Source organism: Anopheles arabiensis, chromosome 3 (assembly GCF_016920715.1).
Source record: "Anopheles arabiensis isolate DONGOLA chromosome 3, AaraD3, whole genome shotgun sequence".
NCBI classification, from domain to species: Eukaryota; Metazoa; Arthropoda; class Insecta; order Diptera; family Culicidae; genus Anopheles; species Anopheles arabiensis.
In genome coordinates, this window is record NC_053518.1 from 84,609,943 (window position 1) to 84,624,463 (window position 14,521).

The 14,521-nt window shown below is 48.2% G+C and overlaps 1 protein-coding gene across 2 annotated transcripts in view; it reads right to left on the reverse strand.

The window, feature by feature from the left end:
• LOC120903157 overlaps positions 1–14,081 on the reverse strand; it is a 49,504-nt gene extending 35,423 nt beyond the window's left edge. For both annotated transcript variants that reach the window (XM_040312407.1, XM_040312406.1), the window contains exon 1: positions 11,855–14,081. In XM_040312407.1, coding sequence (XP_040168341.1) covers positions 11,855–13,907 — 2,053 coding nt within the window. In that variant the 5' untranslated portion in view covers positions 13,908–14,081. The remainder of the gene's footprint in view (positions 1–11,854) is intronic.
• Positions 14,082–14,521: the final 440 nt, after the last annotated feature.

The following is a 14,521-nucleotide window of genomic DNA, read 5'->3' on the forward strand; positions in this document are numbered from 1 at the left end:
TTGTTGTGCATTTTGTGACAGTCGACAGTTTCTTTTTAATATTTTATGCAACACTTTACCAAATTAGATATTTTAAAGTGGTTCGGTAGAGGTTAGTCGTTCTAATGAGAATCAGAAGTTCTAATTAGAATAATTAATTCTCTAAAGACTCAAATATGTCTTGTTGTATTTAAATTCAGACCATTCATTTTAACTTCTTTTATGGCTTCATTTAAATTATCCTTTACTCCAGTTGCATAAATAAACTTTTACTACAGATGTGGCACTTTCACAACAGGAGTGAAAAAATGGAGCAATAATTGGTTTTAGGTACTAAAATTTAGCTCATGTTAATCATTGTAGTTTTATGAATTTTATTTAATAATTTTTTATCTGAAATATTGAAGAATAGGTTCCTTCTTGAAAAATGATTCAAAAATATTATTCTATGTCGATTTATTAGAGTTCATCGACTGAAAGGGAAAAGCTCACCATAGATTTCAGAATTCCTTATTTCAAATTGAAATTGCGTTTGAAATCATACCATTAAATGTTAAAATAGTATGCTGTATTTATACATTTTCTGTAAGGTGTGTAGTTATTTATTCATTAGTTGGGGCCAACTTTCACCTTAAATATAAATTTGAAGAGAATATTTTGCGTTTCAAAAGCTTTTTATAGCATTAAAACATCTGTTCACATGTTTGTTTCAAAAACCAATTCTATAAAGCATGCATTTCCTAGAACAATAATTCTACCAAACCCGACGAAAGACGACAAAAAAGCAGTCGGTTTTTTTCATTTTCCATTTTCGCTTTTCAACAAACAGCGTCACTTTCGCGTTCACGGGAAGAAACCCAAAGTCTTGGCCACCCTTTTCAGGTTTCCTGCCCTGGCTCTTCTCCCGATGCTTCAACCCCCTCGCCGCAGCCGAACACTCAATCGCGAAAACACCTTTGAATCGCACCCTCGCGGCATCGAAATTGATTATGTTTCGTGCCCGCGCGAGGAAAACCCCGGCCGGCCGGGGCAACCTCCGTCCCTGCGCGATGTTACGATTGCGTCGCGCGCAGAGACGGAGCCGGTGGATGACACCGCCACGAACCGGACCGTTCGCCGCCAGGGAAGTTTCGTTTGCTGATGCGCTGAATGCCAGCAAAAGCCAAAGAAGCGCAAAGGAGAAAAGGACCAAAGGAGCATCATTTCCCTGGGCTCTGGCAGTGAGGCGGTGGTGGTGGTGTGCCGGTTGCGCTATCTCGTGCGCAGCACGGCTGCTCATTTGCCGAGAATGCGCAAAAGTTCGCGCAAATCAATTGTGTGTATACACAATTATTTATTCGTTTTCTCACAATCAGCGCTAAATCAGTTGTATTTACCTCCACGCTTCTCTTACCTCTCTCTCTCTCTCTGCACTTCCTTTCTTGCGCGGATGGCCCAAAGGGCGGATGAGGGGGTTGGAAGTTTTTCCCATTTCCATTTTCCCCTGCTCGTTCGTGCCAAGTTCTATGGATTACCTCTTTTCCCTCGGTTTGTTTCTTCATTCCTTCTCTCCTCCCCACAATTTCGTATGCATGCCTCGTTTTGGTGAAGCAAATTAAATAAATTAAATATTGTGTCGCACACCGTGTCACTTTGCTCGGGAGGCCTCGAGCGATGGAATAGTTTCCCTCTATCCTCTACTCCCCTGCAGATCCCCTCTCTCGCTCATTGGAGTGCTCGGGATAATGAGGCGTAAAATAGGAGACAAGGGAAAAAACGGACACAGGGACATCCCAATAGGGAGACACTTCGATGCTCGATCTTCGCTTCTCCCTACCCAGGTCGATCATCATACGACGGCAGTAGTAGTGGTAGTAGTAGTAGTTGGTTTTTATTGCACATGCACGACTGTGTTTTATTTTCGCATGCGCTTATTCGATCGGCGCGCGTATTATTCTTTCATTCCGATATGGGCTCACGGTATCGCGGTTGGAAGTTGTCAGTGGACCCCGTTGACTTTGTGCGAAATATTGAAAACGGCCAGAAGGCCAGTCGGAGAGCGAATCTTCTTCAGCGGAATCAAAACGAGCCTAAGGCAAATAAAAAAAAGGGTAGAGACAGTAGAGGACTCCGATCGGTCCAATGTTGTACGGACGGTTTTCTGATCATCCCGTGTCGTGTCGGACCAAACTCATCGTGGGGGCTGCTATGGAGCTGCGCTATCTGATCGTAACATGCAGGGTATGACAATGCAGGGGTTTCGGTTTCCATTTTTGAAGATAAGTAAAAATGGAGAAACATGTTTATGTACTTGATCACAAAAAAACACGAGCCTGAATAAAAAAAGTGTTTGCTCAAATTTTCCGTTTTTTAATCGTTCTTAAATTTGCCAATATTTTTTTGTTGGTAATTTCATTACATCAAAACTGTAATAATTCGTAGTTTATTTGATTGATGTTTTTTTTTAAATTAATAAATTAACACAAACATATAAACTTTCAGTTCATATGTTGTAAGAGTTAAATCGCATGTAAAGGGAATTTAAAATATCTAAAATATATAAAATGAATAGAAAAATAATTATATTTTTGATAATTTTTACAACATTTAGAAAAACATTACATATTATGTAGTGTCAAATTAGTATGTTTAAATGGAAAATAAGCTGTGAAATATTGAATATTATATTCTATAAGTTATCTAAATTCTTTTAAAAAGATATCAAACATTCATCCCCGATAAAACCCTGCACTAACGCGCCGAACCGTACCAAATCCAAGGGCACGCTCTCATTGCTCAAAACCCCGCGTGCGCGAGATCCTTGACTTCTACCCCCGTGCGTTGTCCACTTGCGTTGCCTATTTATGTGTTGTCCCGCGCACGGGATCTGATATTTATGTGTCGTCCGGCGAACGGCAAGCCAAGCCATCGGGCCCCAAGATCGACGCGGGGATGCGAATCGGAATGTCTTGTCGCATCGTTGCATCGTTATCGGGGGCGCGAGCACAGTCCGCGAACACACATTCTCGACAACATTCCCAATGGTGTACGCACACACACACACGCGCGCTTATGTACATCTTTGGAGCTTTTGCTATCGAACAAGAATGTTCTGCTCACAGAACGCGGCATGGGTGGATGGGAAAAAAAGGACATTTGCTTGCGTGTTTTCCACGTGGGGAAGATTTCGGTACCTTTTAAGGGCGAACGGGTAAAGAAAGATCCGAGGAGTTGTGGTGATGTGGTGGGAAGATACAAACAGGGAGCGGAGGGCTTGCGCTTATCTGCGCGAAGGGCTTGCGCAGTGCTCTTGTTGTGGGCGATAATCGCCTACTTAGACAGAATATCGGAATTAATTGACCTGGAATCTGTCATGCAGGTGAAGAGAGTTCAGAAATGGTGGTGTCTCTGTGCGTACGCATATTTGTAGAAGAACGATGGGATAAGGTAAGAATTTGTAAGAAGAAGTCTTCGCTTCGCTGAGCCGTTGTGACAAAAATAGCCGCTAGTAAGTGTCTGAACAAGCTCATTGTGGGAAGGTAATGAAGCTCCGTCAGTGTAAGCAACGCATGAACGGTTTCCCTTTTCCTTCGCCAACCTTAAACGCTCCAAATTTGACAGCTCCATGCTGCTCCAGCGTGCCAGGTGAACGACCATTTATCGCATCGAAAGCAGCTGCTCTCGTTCAAACATCGACCGTGATGTAATGCGCGCAATCAGTGCAATAAATTGCTCGTCCAATAATACCACCAGTGGCAACATTGTAGCACCAGCGGATCAAAGGGTTCCACCGGCATTCGGTTGACCGTTAATAGTAGCGCACACAACAACTGGGAGTGGATTTTTCCAGCGGATTTTGCGCGATTTGTACCAATTTCACCCACACGTGGTGGTGGTCTCTGGCATGGCATGGTTTGCGCTACCAGGCTCCGGTGGCGCACACACACACACAAACAAACATTCAGCACTCTTTTCTCCCGTGCGGTCGCTGTTATCTGGACGCTGAAAACAAATAGTTGGCTGCTTTCTTCACGGCGCGGTATCTCCGTTTCCGCGGACGTTCCTTGTCTGCTCGCGCGTAGAAGTCTTTCGTACGCTTAGAGCGCTTCGCTCCGTGGTAGCAGCGTGCGCTGGTTGGAACAATTAACAACAGTTGGTCGTGTTCTGGTAACTTGCTTTTCTCTTCACCCTTTTTCCTCCGTTCCCACTCTCTTTCCCCTTCCCCCTCGTCCACGCTTTGTTTCCCTTTCATCTGCTTTTTACTTCGCCCTTCCCAGACCCTCTTGGTGGATCTGTTGGTGCCAAGGTGTGGATAGAATTGGCCGCGGTTTTATTATCAGCCTTCTGCAGTGTCTAGTCAGTGGCAGGAGTATTTCTATTTGCTGTTATTTGTTACCCTTTCGGTAGCCGACCCTTTCGCCGGCCCATGCAGGTTCGTTTTAATGCGTGCCAAGGGCCTGTTGGGCTTTATCGCTCTCTCTCTCTCTCGCTCCCTCGTATAGTGTTTTTCAAAGGGCAGTTTTCTTTTCGCTGGTGAAGATTACTCTCCCAACCCCGCTTGTGGCCCAACGCTGGTAGTGATTTCAGTTTTATTGCTCCCGCGCATAACAACAACAACAGCAGCAAGGGTTCTCGTTTGCCTGCCGAGATGGATGGGATGAAATTGAAACCGAAGCGAAGCGCGTGTGGGTTGAGGGCCGCCACAGTACGCTAGAACAACGGACGAATGAGCCATTGGAAGGGTCGCGGGGCTTTCGCTTTAAAAACCGAGAATAAACGTACAATCGGTGGCTGTGGGTGTGTTTGTGAATCTCGGTAGCTCGAAAGACCGCGAACGAGTGGGGCAATCGTTCTAATTAAACGTTCTGCTTGTTGGATTCTTTTTAATAACAATGCGTCTAGCGGCTGGGACGCTTGGGATGGTAATAAAATGAGGAAATGCGTTTATATTGTCCGTCTTTTATGGCATGTTTCACGAGTTAGATTGACTTCTTGGGGGGTTGCATTCGGTGTTGCTAATGGCGATTAGATGATGTTCTACGCTGGTAAAAGAGCGGATTCATTTTAACAAGGCATCTTACATGTAATTATCAATCCAAAACTAAAACCAAATTAATGAATCTTTGTGTAATTGCATTTTTTTACCTCTCGATAAGTAAAAAATATCACTTCACGCTGTTACTAACTGCCGCCCCCCGTGCCGGTGATTGCAAATATTAAATTTTCACCACCCGCTCGAGTAAAGAATATTGCCATCGACGCGCGCCAGCGAAGAAAGCGTCTCGAACGGGGTAGCAAAAAACCGAGCTAATGGGCATCACTATCACGCCGCGCTATTTAGCTCAGTTTGAAAGTTTTTTGTTGTGTTTTTGCTTGTTTCATGTTTCACTCGCACTGCTGGCACTACAGGCCCCTTGGTTACAAATTTCATCTCATTGTTTGGCGTGCAATGGTGCAAAAAACTATCGCCCCATTATTCCCCACCCCTTCAGGCCTCGTCCACCGTTGCATCAAATGCCGACGTTACGTGCAGCCCGTCAACGCCGTTTTGTGGCGAGCGAGTGAGCGCGCGCGCGCGCTTTTCTTCTGCAATTTTCTCCGCTTCCAGTTTTCCAGTTATGTTACGATTAATTGCCCCACAGCGTTTGTTGGCGAGGGTGGAGATGGGATGAGTGTGTGGGTTGTTTGTTGCGCTACACATACACACACCGTCACCGCCGTACTGCCCGCTGCCAAAGTCCGTTTCGTATCAGCCGCTGCTGTTACGATCATCGAGCAGCTTGATGAAGCGCAGTTTTTCCGAAGCAATATCGCGCAGCGCAGCACTGCTTTTATTGGGAGGAAAATGCCTTGGCCACGACTGTGACAGCAGTGTGCGTGGGTTGAACACTTCTTTTTTTTCGCTGGACAATTTAACACGGCTTTCATTGACGTCGTTGGACGACGAATTAAATTTCGCTATCACTAGTTGGCGACCTCAAAAGTAGCCACCACCAACTTACCCCGTGGGACAAGAATTAGTGTGGTGCGGGTTTTGTTTTTCTTCTTTTCGCTTTGGACAGCGAATTCTGGATGAAAGGAGGCCCACCCAGGGTGATATTGCGCTGGTACCGTTAGGTTCGTGTGTAAGCTGCTGCCGTGCCCATCTGGTCAAATTAAGCAAAAATACAATAAAAACCGGATCGAAGGATTAAGAACGCACCGGCGACATTCTCTCGCGAGGTACGAGAACAGAACTCTCACTCGCCGGGACACCCTTTTCCATAGCAACAGCTTCAGTCTTGTTTGGAAAGAATGGAGGCAGGATTGGCCATTGTCTGCCGCACTTTTTGCTAGTGCTAGATGGAACGTTTGATTAAAAAGGCTAAGCGCTATTGCGCCCAATCAATCAGCATCAGACGGGCGGCGGGTGTTTTAATGTGGGAATACTGGCCGCGCGCAGCAATCAATCGTGTGTTAAACCGTGGGGATAAAGATAGGGAAAGGCAAACAAGAGTTAGATGGCCGGAAGCGGGTACTAGGTTAGTCCGGTCACGAACCCAAGGCAGTGGGTTTGCCTGCGTCTATTTATCAGCCCAATCCCATCATCGACCCGCTTAACACCTATCTACGCACACGCATCACCGCGAGGGGGCAATGAACTTGAACACCGTACCATCGATGTGGTGGTTTTGCGAAGCATTTTAAGGTCCACAAGAGGTCACTTTGGAGTGCGCTCGGTGGTAATTTTTTGTGTGAAGAATTATGCTCGAAGATCATAAATGTGAACGGAGCAAAGATTGCAAAATAACATTAAAACTGGAGAAATTGTTCAACACGCACTGTACCACGGGCACAATAAAATCAACCCAAAATTGCCCCGATATCAATTATTGTAATGAGTGCACATTAGGCACCATTAATTACGACGATACAATTGCCAGCCTTTGGTTGCTTTTATGTTGTGTGTGTGCCGATTGCATCCCTTGCCACGGATCGATTTGCAAAGATGCAAAGTGCAACATTCCAATTTCGAGATTCCCAATCGGTGACGTCCCACCGGATTGCCACGCTAAGTCGACCAAATGTGACCATCCCCTTGGGGCTTATGTTGGAGCAGGTTTGATTGGCGTACGATCGCACTTGCAACTGCGACGCTGGCCAACAATTTGGCCACGTTTGTTGGCAATAATTTCCCAAATTTAATTATACGGATGCGAGCGCATACTTTTTTCTGATGATCCGTTCTTGGCAGAATTCCATTCGATTCGGTTGGGAGACGTGGTAACCATGGTTTTTGCTGCGCTGTGCTATGCTGTCCCACTCACAAGAAGCGCTACCACTTCACACGGTGTCTCAATCGACGGAGCGACTGTTAATGGGTGGTTTGGGGTGTTGTTTTTTTGTTTTTTGAAAAGGAAAATGCTCTGAGCAGAAATTGAGAAGGGGTTCGAAGGTTTCTACCTTCTGCTGGAAAATAATCATGATGTTGGGGGAGAGTAGACAAAAATCCCTTTTTCCCCCACCTGTACCCTATGATTAGGCTAATAGCTTAACCGGTGGGTATTCTGCTCACAGTGTTTGTCTAGCTAATTGTCCGGCAGAGGAACCCTTTTTTACCCCCCCGGCTGTTCTGCGGAAGGTGGGAGATGAATTTATAATTGGTTGATTGAAGGTATTTTTTCGATTAAGAACACAAAAATAATCTAGGAACGGTTAAAAGGTACAGTCGAATTTTGGTCCCATGTTTGTCTCATTTTGTCTTTTGGGTGAGAAAAATGTACAACATAAACCAAATTTGGAGAGTTTTTTTTGCAAAAGTACTGATATCCAACATGTCTAGTGAATTTCAACCAAGCATTTAAACATAAAAAAATATAAACTGTTGGTGCCATGACCAGGATTTAAATCTTAATTTAGAAAAATTCTATTATAAGGCACTGGGAATTATCTTAAGTAAATTCACTTTGATTTAATTGAATAAATTTTAAAAAAGTATTTGTTTCAAAAACAACTTTCTCATATCAATACAAAGGTTGATGACGTGACCAGGATTATAGCTTGAATTTGCAACTCTTGACCAAATCGCAATCGCACTATGAACTCCTCATCTAATTGGCAAAAAAGGTCCATTGACCCTCTCGCAACCGTGTGACCTCAAAATATACATAATGTTCAGCCCAAGTTTTTGCCGATTAACCAACAAAAAATGCGTTTATGAATTATGAATTTCCACGGCATGTGTATGTTGCAGCACACACACAATTCGCACACTCGATGATAATTCGATTAACGGCGCTTTTGTTTTGGGGGGAGCATCCGCCAGCGAAATAGTTTCGAGGTTACGCAGTACCTCCGATCGCGTAACTTGCTTGTCACTTACTTATGTGTTTTTTATGTTATTTTTTGGTTTCCTTTCTTCTTCTCGACCCCATTCACTGCAACGTATCAAGGCGCATCTGCATCTCGCCAAATAACGCTACGCACGCGCGAGAAAACGCGACTGCCGCGAGAGCGAGAGAAATTTTTACTTAATTTAATTTTGATTACCAACCTTTTCCAACCCTCTCCTGCCGCACCCATCACGATCACTGCCCGATTGGAAGGTGGAATTTGCTTTCTTTCCACCGACCATCAAGCATAGTTTAGGTGTTGATGGCAAGCGAGACACAATCGGTCCCCACCGTTCGGGGCTTTCGAAGCGTTCCGGTGATCAGCTGATTTAACTGTGATCTAATTTCCCCCAGTTTCACCCTCAGCGTACGAGATCACATTTCCCCCGGCACAGTGAGGAAGGGCAAGAAAAAAGCTACCCCCTCCTTCTTGGCCCTGTTCGCGTAACAGCATTCGTCGGAAAGGCGAAAGAAAGCGTTAAATTCGATCGCGCTACGAAAAACCTCAATATTTAGGGACAGAAGAAATAGATGCAGCCTGCTAGCAACTTGGCGCATGCGATGACAGCTTTTTGAGGGCATTTGAAGGCCGGAAAATTGCGGCATGAAGTAAGAAAACCCCTACAGCAAGCCCAGAGCTAGACCTCGGGAAGCATTTATGAATAAGCATTGATGCGTTCAGTCCCCAAATCTGCATGAAGCCGCACAAATTGTGAGTGGATTACAAAACAAGCAGGGGTTTGAATATGGCACAGCGCTGATTTTCGGTACATTATTCCATTGCGAGGTTGGGGAGTTTGAGTTGATTTCACTTCTTGTTGTGAAGGTTCCACAAAAAAGCAACTTCACAAACCTGCAAACCAATTCACCGACTCCAAATACAATGTAAAATCAGCTTCACAAAAACATGCTGCAAAACGACAGCAGCAGCAGCAGCAGCAAAAAAGCCCCGCCACATTCTAACGTCATAATTCAAACCATTGCTCGTTCTACGTGCACGAAAAATTGATAATCTTCCACCATAAAATTACGACCATCTCTCGCCCCGCAGCCCCTGCGAAGCCGAACCCTGTCCAACTCTGTCCGAAAAGTAATGATCAGCTTCGATGGATCCTCCCATCGTTGCCACTTTACTGCGATCACGTTCTGAGGATCATCTTGGTGCGGCCCGCGCGGAAAGATCCTGCGCTGTGCTTCATTCTTTAATGGTTCGCTCACCGACTCCGCCAACTCCCCAGCTCATTCGCATCCTTATCGTGGGGTTTGCGTTTATTTTTTACCTTTTATTTTTTTTTATTTTCGCCTGCAACCACCGTCTGGGACGCATCCCGGATTGTGTTTCCAGTTTTATGTTATTTGAAAAATTTGTTAACTCATTCAGCGAAACGCGCCGGTTCGCCAGAGCGGCGGCGGCGGTGGAGAACGGGAAATGGTACGGGCCCTCCCATCGCGAACGCAACTTGCTACCTTGCTCCATTAGTGGAGCTTAGGGTATGCTTTGGGGTTTGTTGTTTTGCGCCTGCTGTCTTCCTTTTTTGCCTACAGAACAAAAACCGATCTGGAAGCAGAGAGCGTGGCTGAAATGGTGGCGCGGAAAGGGTCACGATCGCGAAAGATCGCGCGCGCGGACGTATCTCATATCTTCGGCAGTTCCCGACTCCCTCCATGCATGCTGACCTCGCGCAGTCCTTCTGTATCGGAGGAGGAGGTGTTCACTTTTATCATTCGTAAAAGTGTTTTAACCGTACCCCCGTTTTGGTTCCCTCGGTCTGGCAGAGCTAGCTTCCTTCGCGGAGGTTAGAACTTTAGAAAGAATCCGGGAAGAGCCTTTTTTAGTGTGTTTTTTTCCTTGGGGAACCCTCGTTCGCCTTATTTTCAAGGCACAGCCTGCCAATAAAATAAAGCAAACCGCGCTAAAATCGCAAGAATCTTCTTGCTGACCTTGCAGTCGTCATTCGCAGTGATCGAAAATCTTTTCCCGCCGCGAAAGAGTCAAAAGGACCGGACCCGAAAAACCTTTTAATTGCAATTTTCTGCCTTTATCCTTTCTGCGGCGCAGGAGCCTCCCTTTTGCTTTAGTTTTTGGCCCCATTGTGTGGTGGGTTAGGAGAAAAAGAGCTTCGCAAAACGGTCGGGCGAAGGAGAAGGATTAAAAGGCGGTTTGAAGATTGTTTGGAAGCTTTCAAGGATTTTTCATCCCGCCTACCTGCCTTCCTGCGAGAGAGAGAGAGAGAGCCGTTAATGGTTCAGCCCGATGAGCCCGATGGTGGATGGAATATGAAACTAAATTTGATTTATAACGAAAAGACAAACGGCAATTGTTGGGACCTGGGGCACATCTCAATTTCGGTGTGTTCCCTCCCGAAGCAGTGGTTTGGGTTGTTGAAGATTTGTTCTTCTTTTTTTTGGTGGTGGTAAATAATGAGCCAAAGCCAGCGGGAAGCATTCAGCGACCAATTATTCGGTGATGAATATTTCAAGGCTACTGGCCGTACATTAGGGATTCAATTAAAGCGTTCGTTCAGTGTGTTCTTAAAGAGAAATAAATGCACATTAATTAAAGAGAAAGAAAAACTAAACATTCCTACACGCTCTCAGTACAGCATTGCAGCATGACCTTTGCTTTCATCGTCCCCCGTCTGACCCGTCTTAATTAAGTCACACGGTTGGAGAAATTAGCTGCCTTCTCGTAATGCGGATGCACTTTCTACCCTCGCGATCCGATCCAGAGCCAGATAGGCGACGCTTGAATGACGACGGCTCTTACTTTCCCGGCCCGGTTCCCTTTGCCGGCTGGTGCGAGCGGTTGGGCGTGAACGTAAGACCCAGCGTCCCACGCTAATGATGCTGATTTGTTCATAAGGTTGATTGCATATTTCCCCCAATCCCAGAGGAGAGGAAATTATGTACGATCGCAGGCAATGCAGGTGAGACAGGAAAGTTCAGCAGATGTAAAAAAAATACATACATGGCAGCATGTTTCCAAGTAGCAAGAGAAGAAAAACAATCAAGTGCGAACTAATGGGCTGAGATCACGATCACACAATAAACCGCGGGTAGAGAGTGAAATGTCAAGCTGTGACAGCTGTGAGTGTCTTTGTATGTCTGTATGTGTGTGTGTGTGTGTGTCTGTGTATGTATGTATGTGTGTGTGGCAAGAGTTATGCAAACTATGTGTAGCTTAATTGATAAGAATTGTTCAATAATTAACATGTGTAAAGCAGGCAAATTCCACACAAAACATCAAAACACATTGTTTGGTGGCCATTTAATCCGGTTCGAAGGACCAAATTCACTTTCTCTGGAAGAAGGTATATTAATTGAGTTTTTCTACTGATTTTTTTTCCTTTGAGCTATACAACAGTGAGATTGAAAGGAAAACTTCACTCCTAATGGACACACTCAAACAAGCAAACAAAAAATCACACACGTAGGAACACTAAAAAAAAGCACGCACACATCACGGAAGCTGTCATGGGAACAGTTTGGGACTTATTGGAGGGGAAAAACGCAGCAGAACTTACCTCCGCCTAATGTTGCAACAGCCTGATGATGCTTGGTAGTGGTGGTGGCGGCCGTGGTACCGACCAGATTCCCGCTGGCCGTCTGAAGCGTCGGCGACGGTCCCATCACCCCGTACTTGATCGGCTTGAAGTGGAAGAAGGAGGGCGAATAGCCCGACCCGGCCCGGCTCAGCGAGCTGAACCGCTCCTCCCGATCCTCCACGTACAGCCCCTCCTTCCCCATCGCGGCCAGCTGGCGCCCCTTGGGCATGAACATCACCAGAAACACGGTGGACGAGGTCGCCACCAGGCCGAACGCGAGGCAAGCGTCCCGGTGCCGATCGGCCACCGCCAACCCGCACAGTGTCCACCCGAGCCAGATCGGTATGATGCCCCCGATCGCCAGCCCAATGTACGTCGCCTCCCGGTAGTTGTCCCGTATGCCGCGCGACTTGATCGCCAGTATGGCGACGAACACGATCAGAAACACGATGTAGATCAGCGAGAGCAGCAGCTCGGCGAACGGCGTGTGGCAGAGCGGTATGGTCGGCGTGGCCGTGGCGGCCAGATCGCCCGCCGTCAGCAGCAGATGGTAGCGGCTGGACACGGCCGTACTGCCAGCACCGCCCACGCCCGCACCCACCGGCACATTATCCACACCGGGCGGGGACGTGAGCAGCCACTGGCCGCCGACCGCCACCTGTATCAGCACGGCGAACAGCAGCAGCAGCCCCTGGTACGGTGCCGGCAGGTACACGCCCCCGTTCAGGCTGATCAGAAACACACACTTCACGAGCAGCGACGCGAAGACGAGCGCGAACGCCACACCAGCCCCGAAGCGCATCGTAGCGCAGGACAGCACGGTCGGGTTGACGGTCAGCACGGCCGCCAGCCCGGAGCAGGCGAACAGCCCGAGCAGCAGCATCTGGCCGAGGAAGAGGTGCCTCCGGCTCGGCGACGTCCGCCAGGCCTTGCACAGCACGAACACCTCGAACGCGGCCATCATCAGCATCGACAGCGAGGCGAGCACCAGCACCGGCACTACCCACGGCTCTTTGCGCAGCCCGCCCGCGTACCCGGTCGTCGACACGACCGTCGGCGGGGTCACGCTCTGGCGCGTTGTACTGCTGCTGCTGCTGCTGCTGGTGGCAGCGGCCGGATGACGGGCGGCCAGTATGACCCCGCCGGGCCGCACCGTCGTGGAGCGGGACGCCGCGGACGACGCTGTCGATGGCACTACGAAGAACTCGGTCGACATCTCGAGCCGATGCGCCTGGGCGGAGGACGCATTGCTGATGCCGGCAATGTTGATACCGGCCGACGCACTTCTACCCGCACTCTCCGGCTGCTGCTGCACTACCGCATCACCCCCACTCACTACCGCCGACCCGTCACCGGTCGGTTCTAATCGATTCTGCGCGAGCTGATCCGTGCCGGAGGAACGACCGAGCGACTCCGGCTTGTGTGCGGCATCGATCGCGAAATAGTCACCACCGGAATCGTCACCACCCTTCGCCACTTCCTCCGCCTCGATCTCTTCCTCGCCCTCCTCCTCCTCGCCCTCCTCCTCTTCGTCCTCCTCGGTGAGGTCCTGCGAGCCGGCCCGCACACCCGCACCCTTCACACTGCGCGAGCTAACCACCATCATCATCACGTCACTGCGCTTGATGTCATTGTCGGACGGGACACCGGGTGGATGGTGGGCCGGTGGCGGACCCGACCCCCCGCTCGGCACCCGCCCACCCGCGTACACTGTTGGCCCGCGGGCCTGTCTACCACTAACACTCGGCCGCTCCGACGCACCGACCGGCCCGATGTCTTCCACCTGCGGGCGGTTGCGCGGTGCCAACCGGTCGCCGAACTTGGGCAGATTCAGCAACGCCCGGTGGTTGCTTTCCGCCGCATCGAGATCGGCGGCCGCATCCGCTTCTTCACCACTGCTCACTGCCTGCGGGACAACACCAGCACCCGCCACACCACCCGTAGCCACCACACACCGATAGTGCACCAACTGGCAGAACGCCACCAGCGCGATCGCTAACACGAGCGCCGACCGTTTCGGTCGACGAGCCATACCGAACTGTGAAGTGCTGGCTCAGCGGTCCATGGGCTGCTCAACCGTGGCTCAACACGCGCCAACCAGACAAAAAAAAAAAACGAAAAAACAACCGATCCCGCGCACAACTGTTCCGTCCGAGCGGCAGCAACGAAATGGTGAGCTGTTCGCGAGCGACGTGCGTTGTTTGGGGCTGCGGGCTCGATGCGTACTGGAGCTGCTGATTTCTGCTCACTCAGTAAAGGGTTTCGCTCACAGATAGAGAGTGTGTGAGAGAGAGAGGGAGGTAAAGAAGGCTCCATGATGAGAGGCTTTTATGTTGGGGGAGAGTTTATTATCGAGCGCTTTTGGGCTTCTTGCCTTCTTGAGTAGCTCTTTGGGGGAGCTCACTCTCAAATGGAGCTCTTACTCTGTGTTTGAGAGCTGGTTGCACTATGATTCGGGCTTAGGATAGAAAATTGTTGGATGTTCGATTTATTTTCCGGACAGACTGCTTAGGAAGATGAAGTTCTGGATTGAATATTGAATGTCTACCACAATGAAACTAAGCTTCTCCAATTCCAATATTTAGATCAACAATACATACAAGATCTTTTGAGAGATACATGCGGATATCTTGATGGTCATTTTAA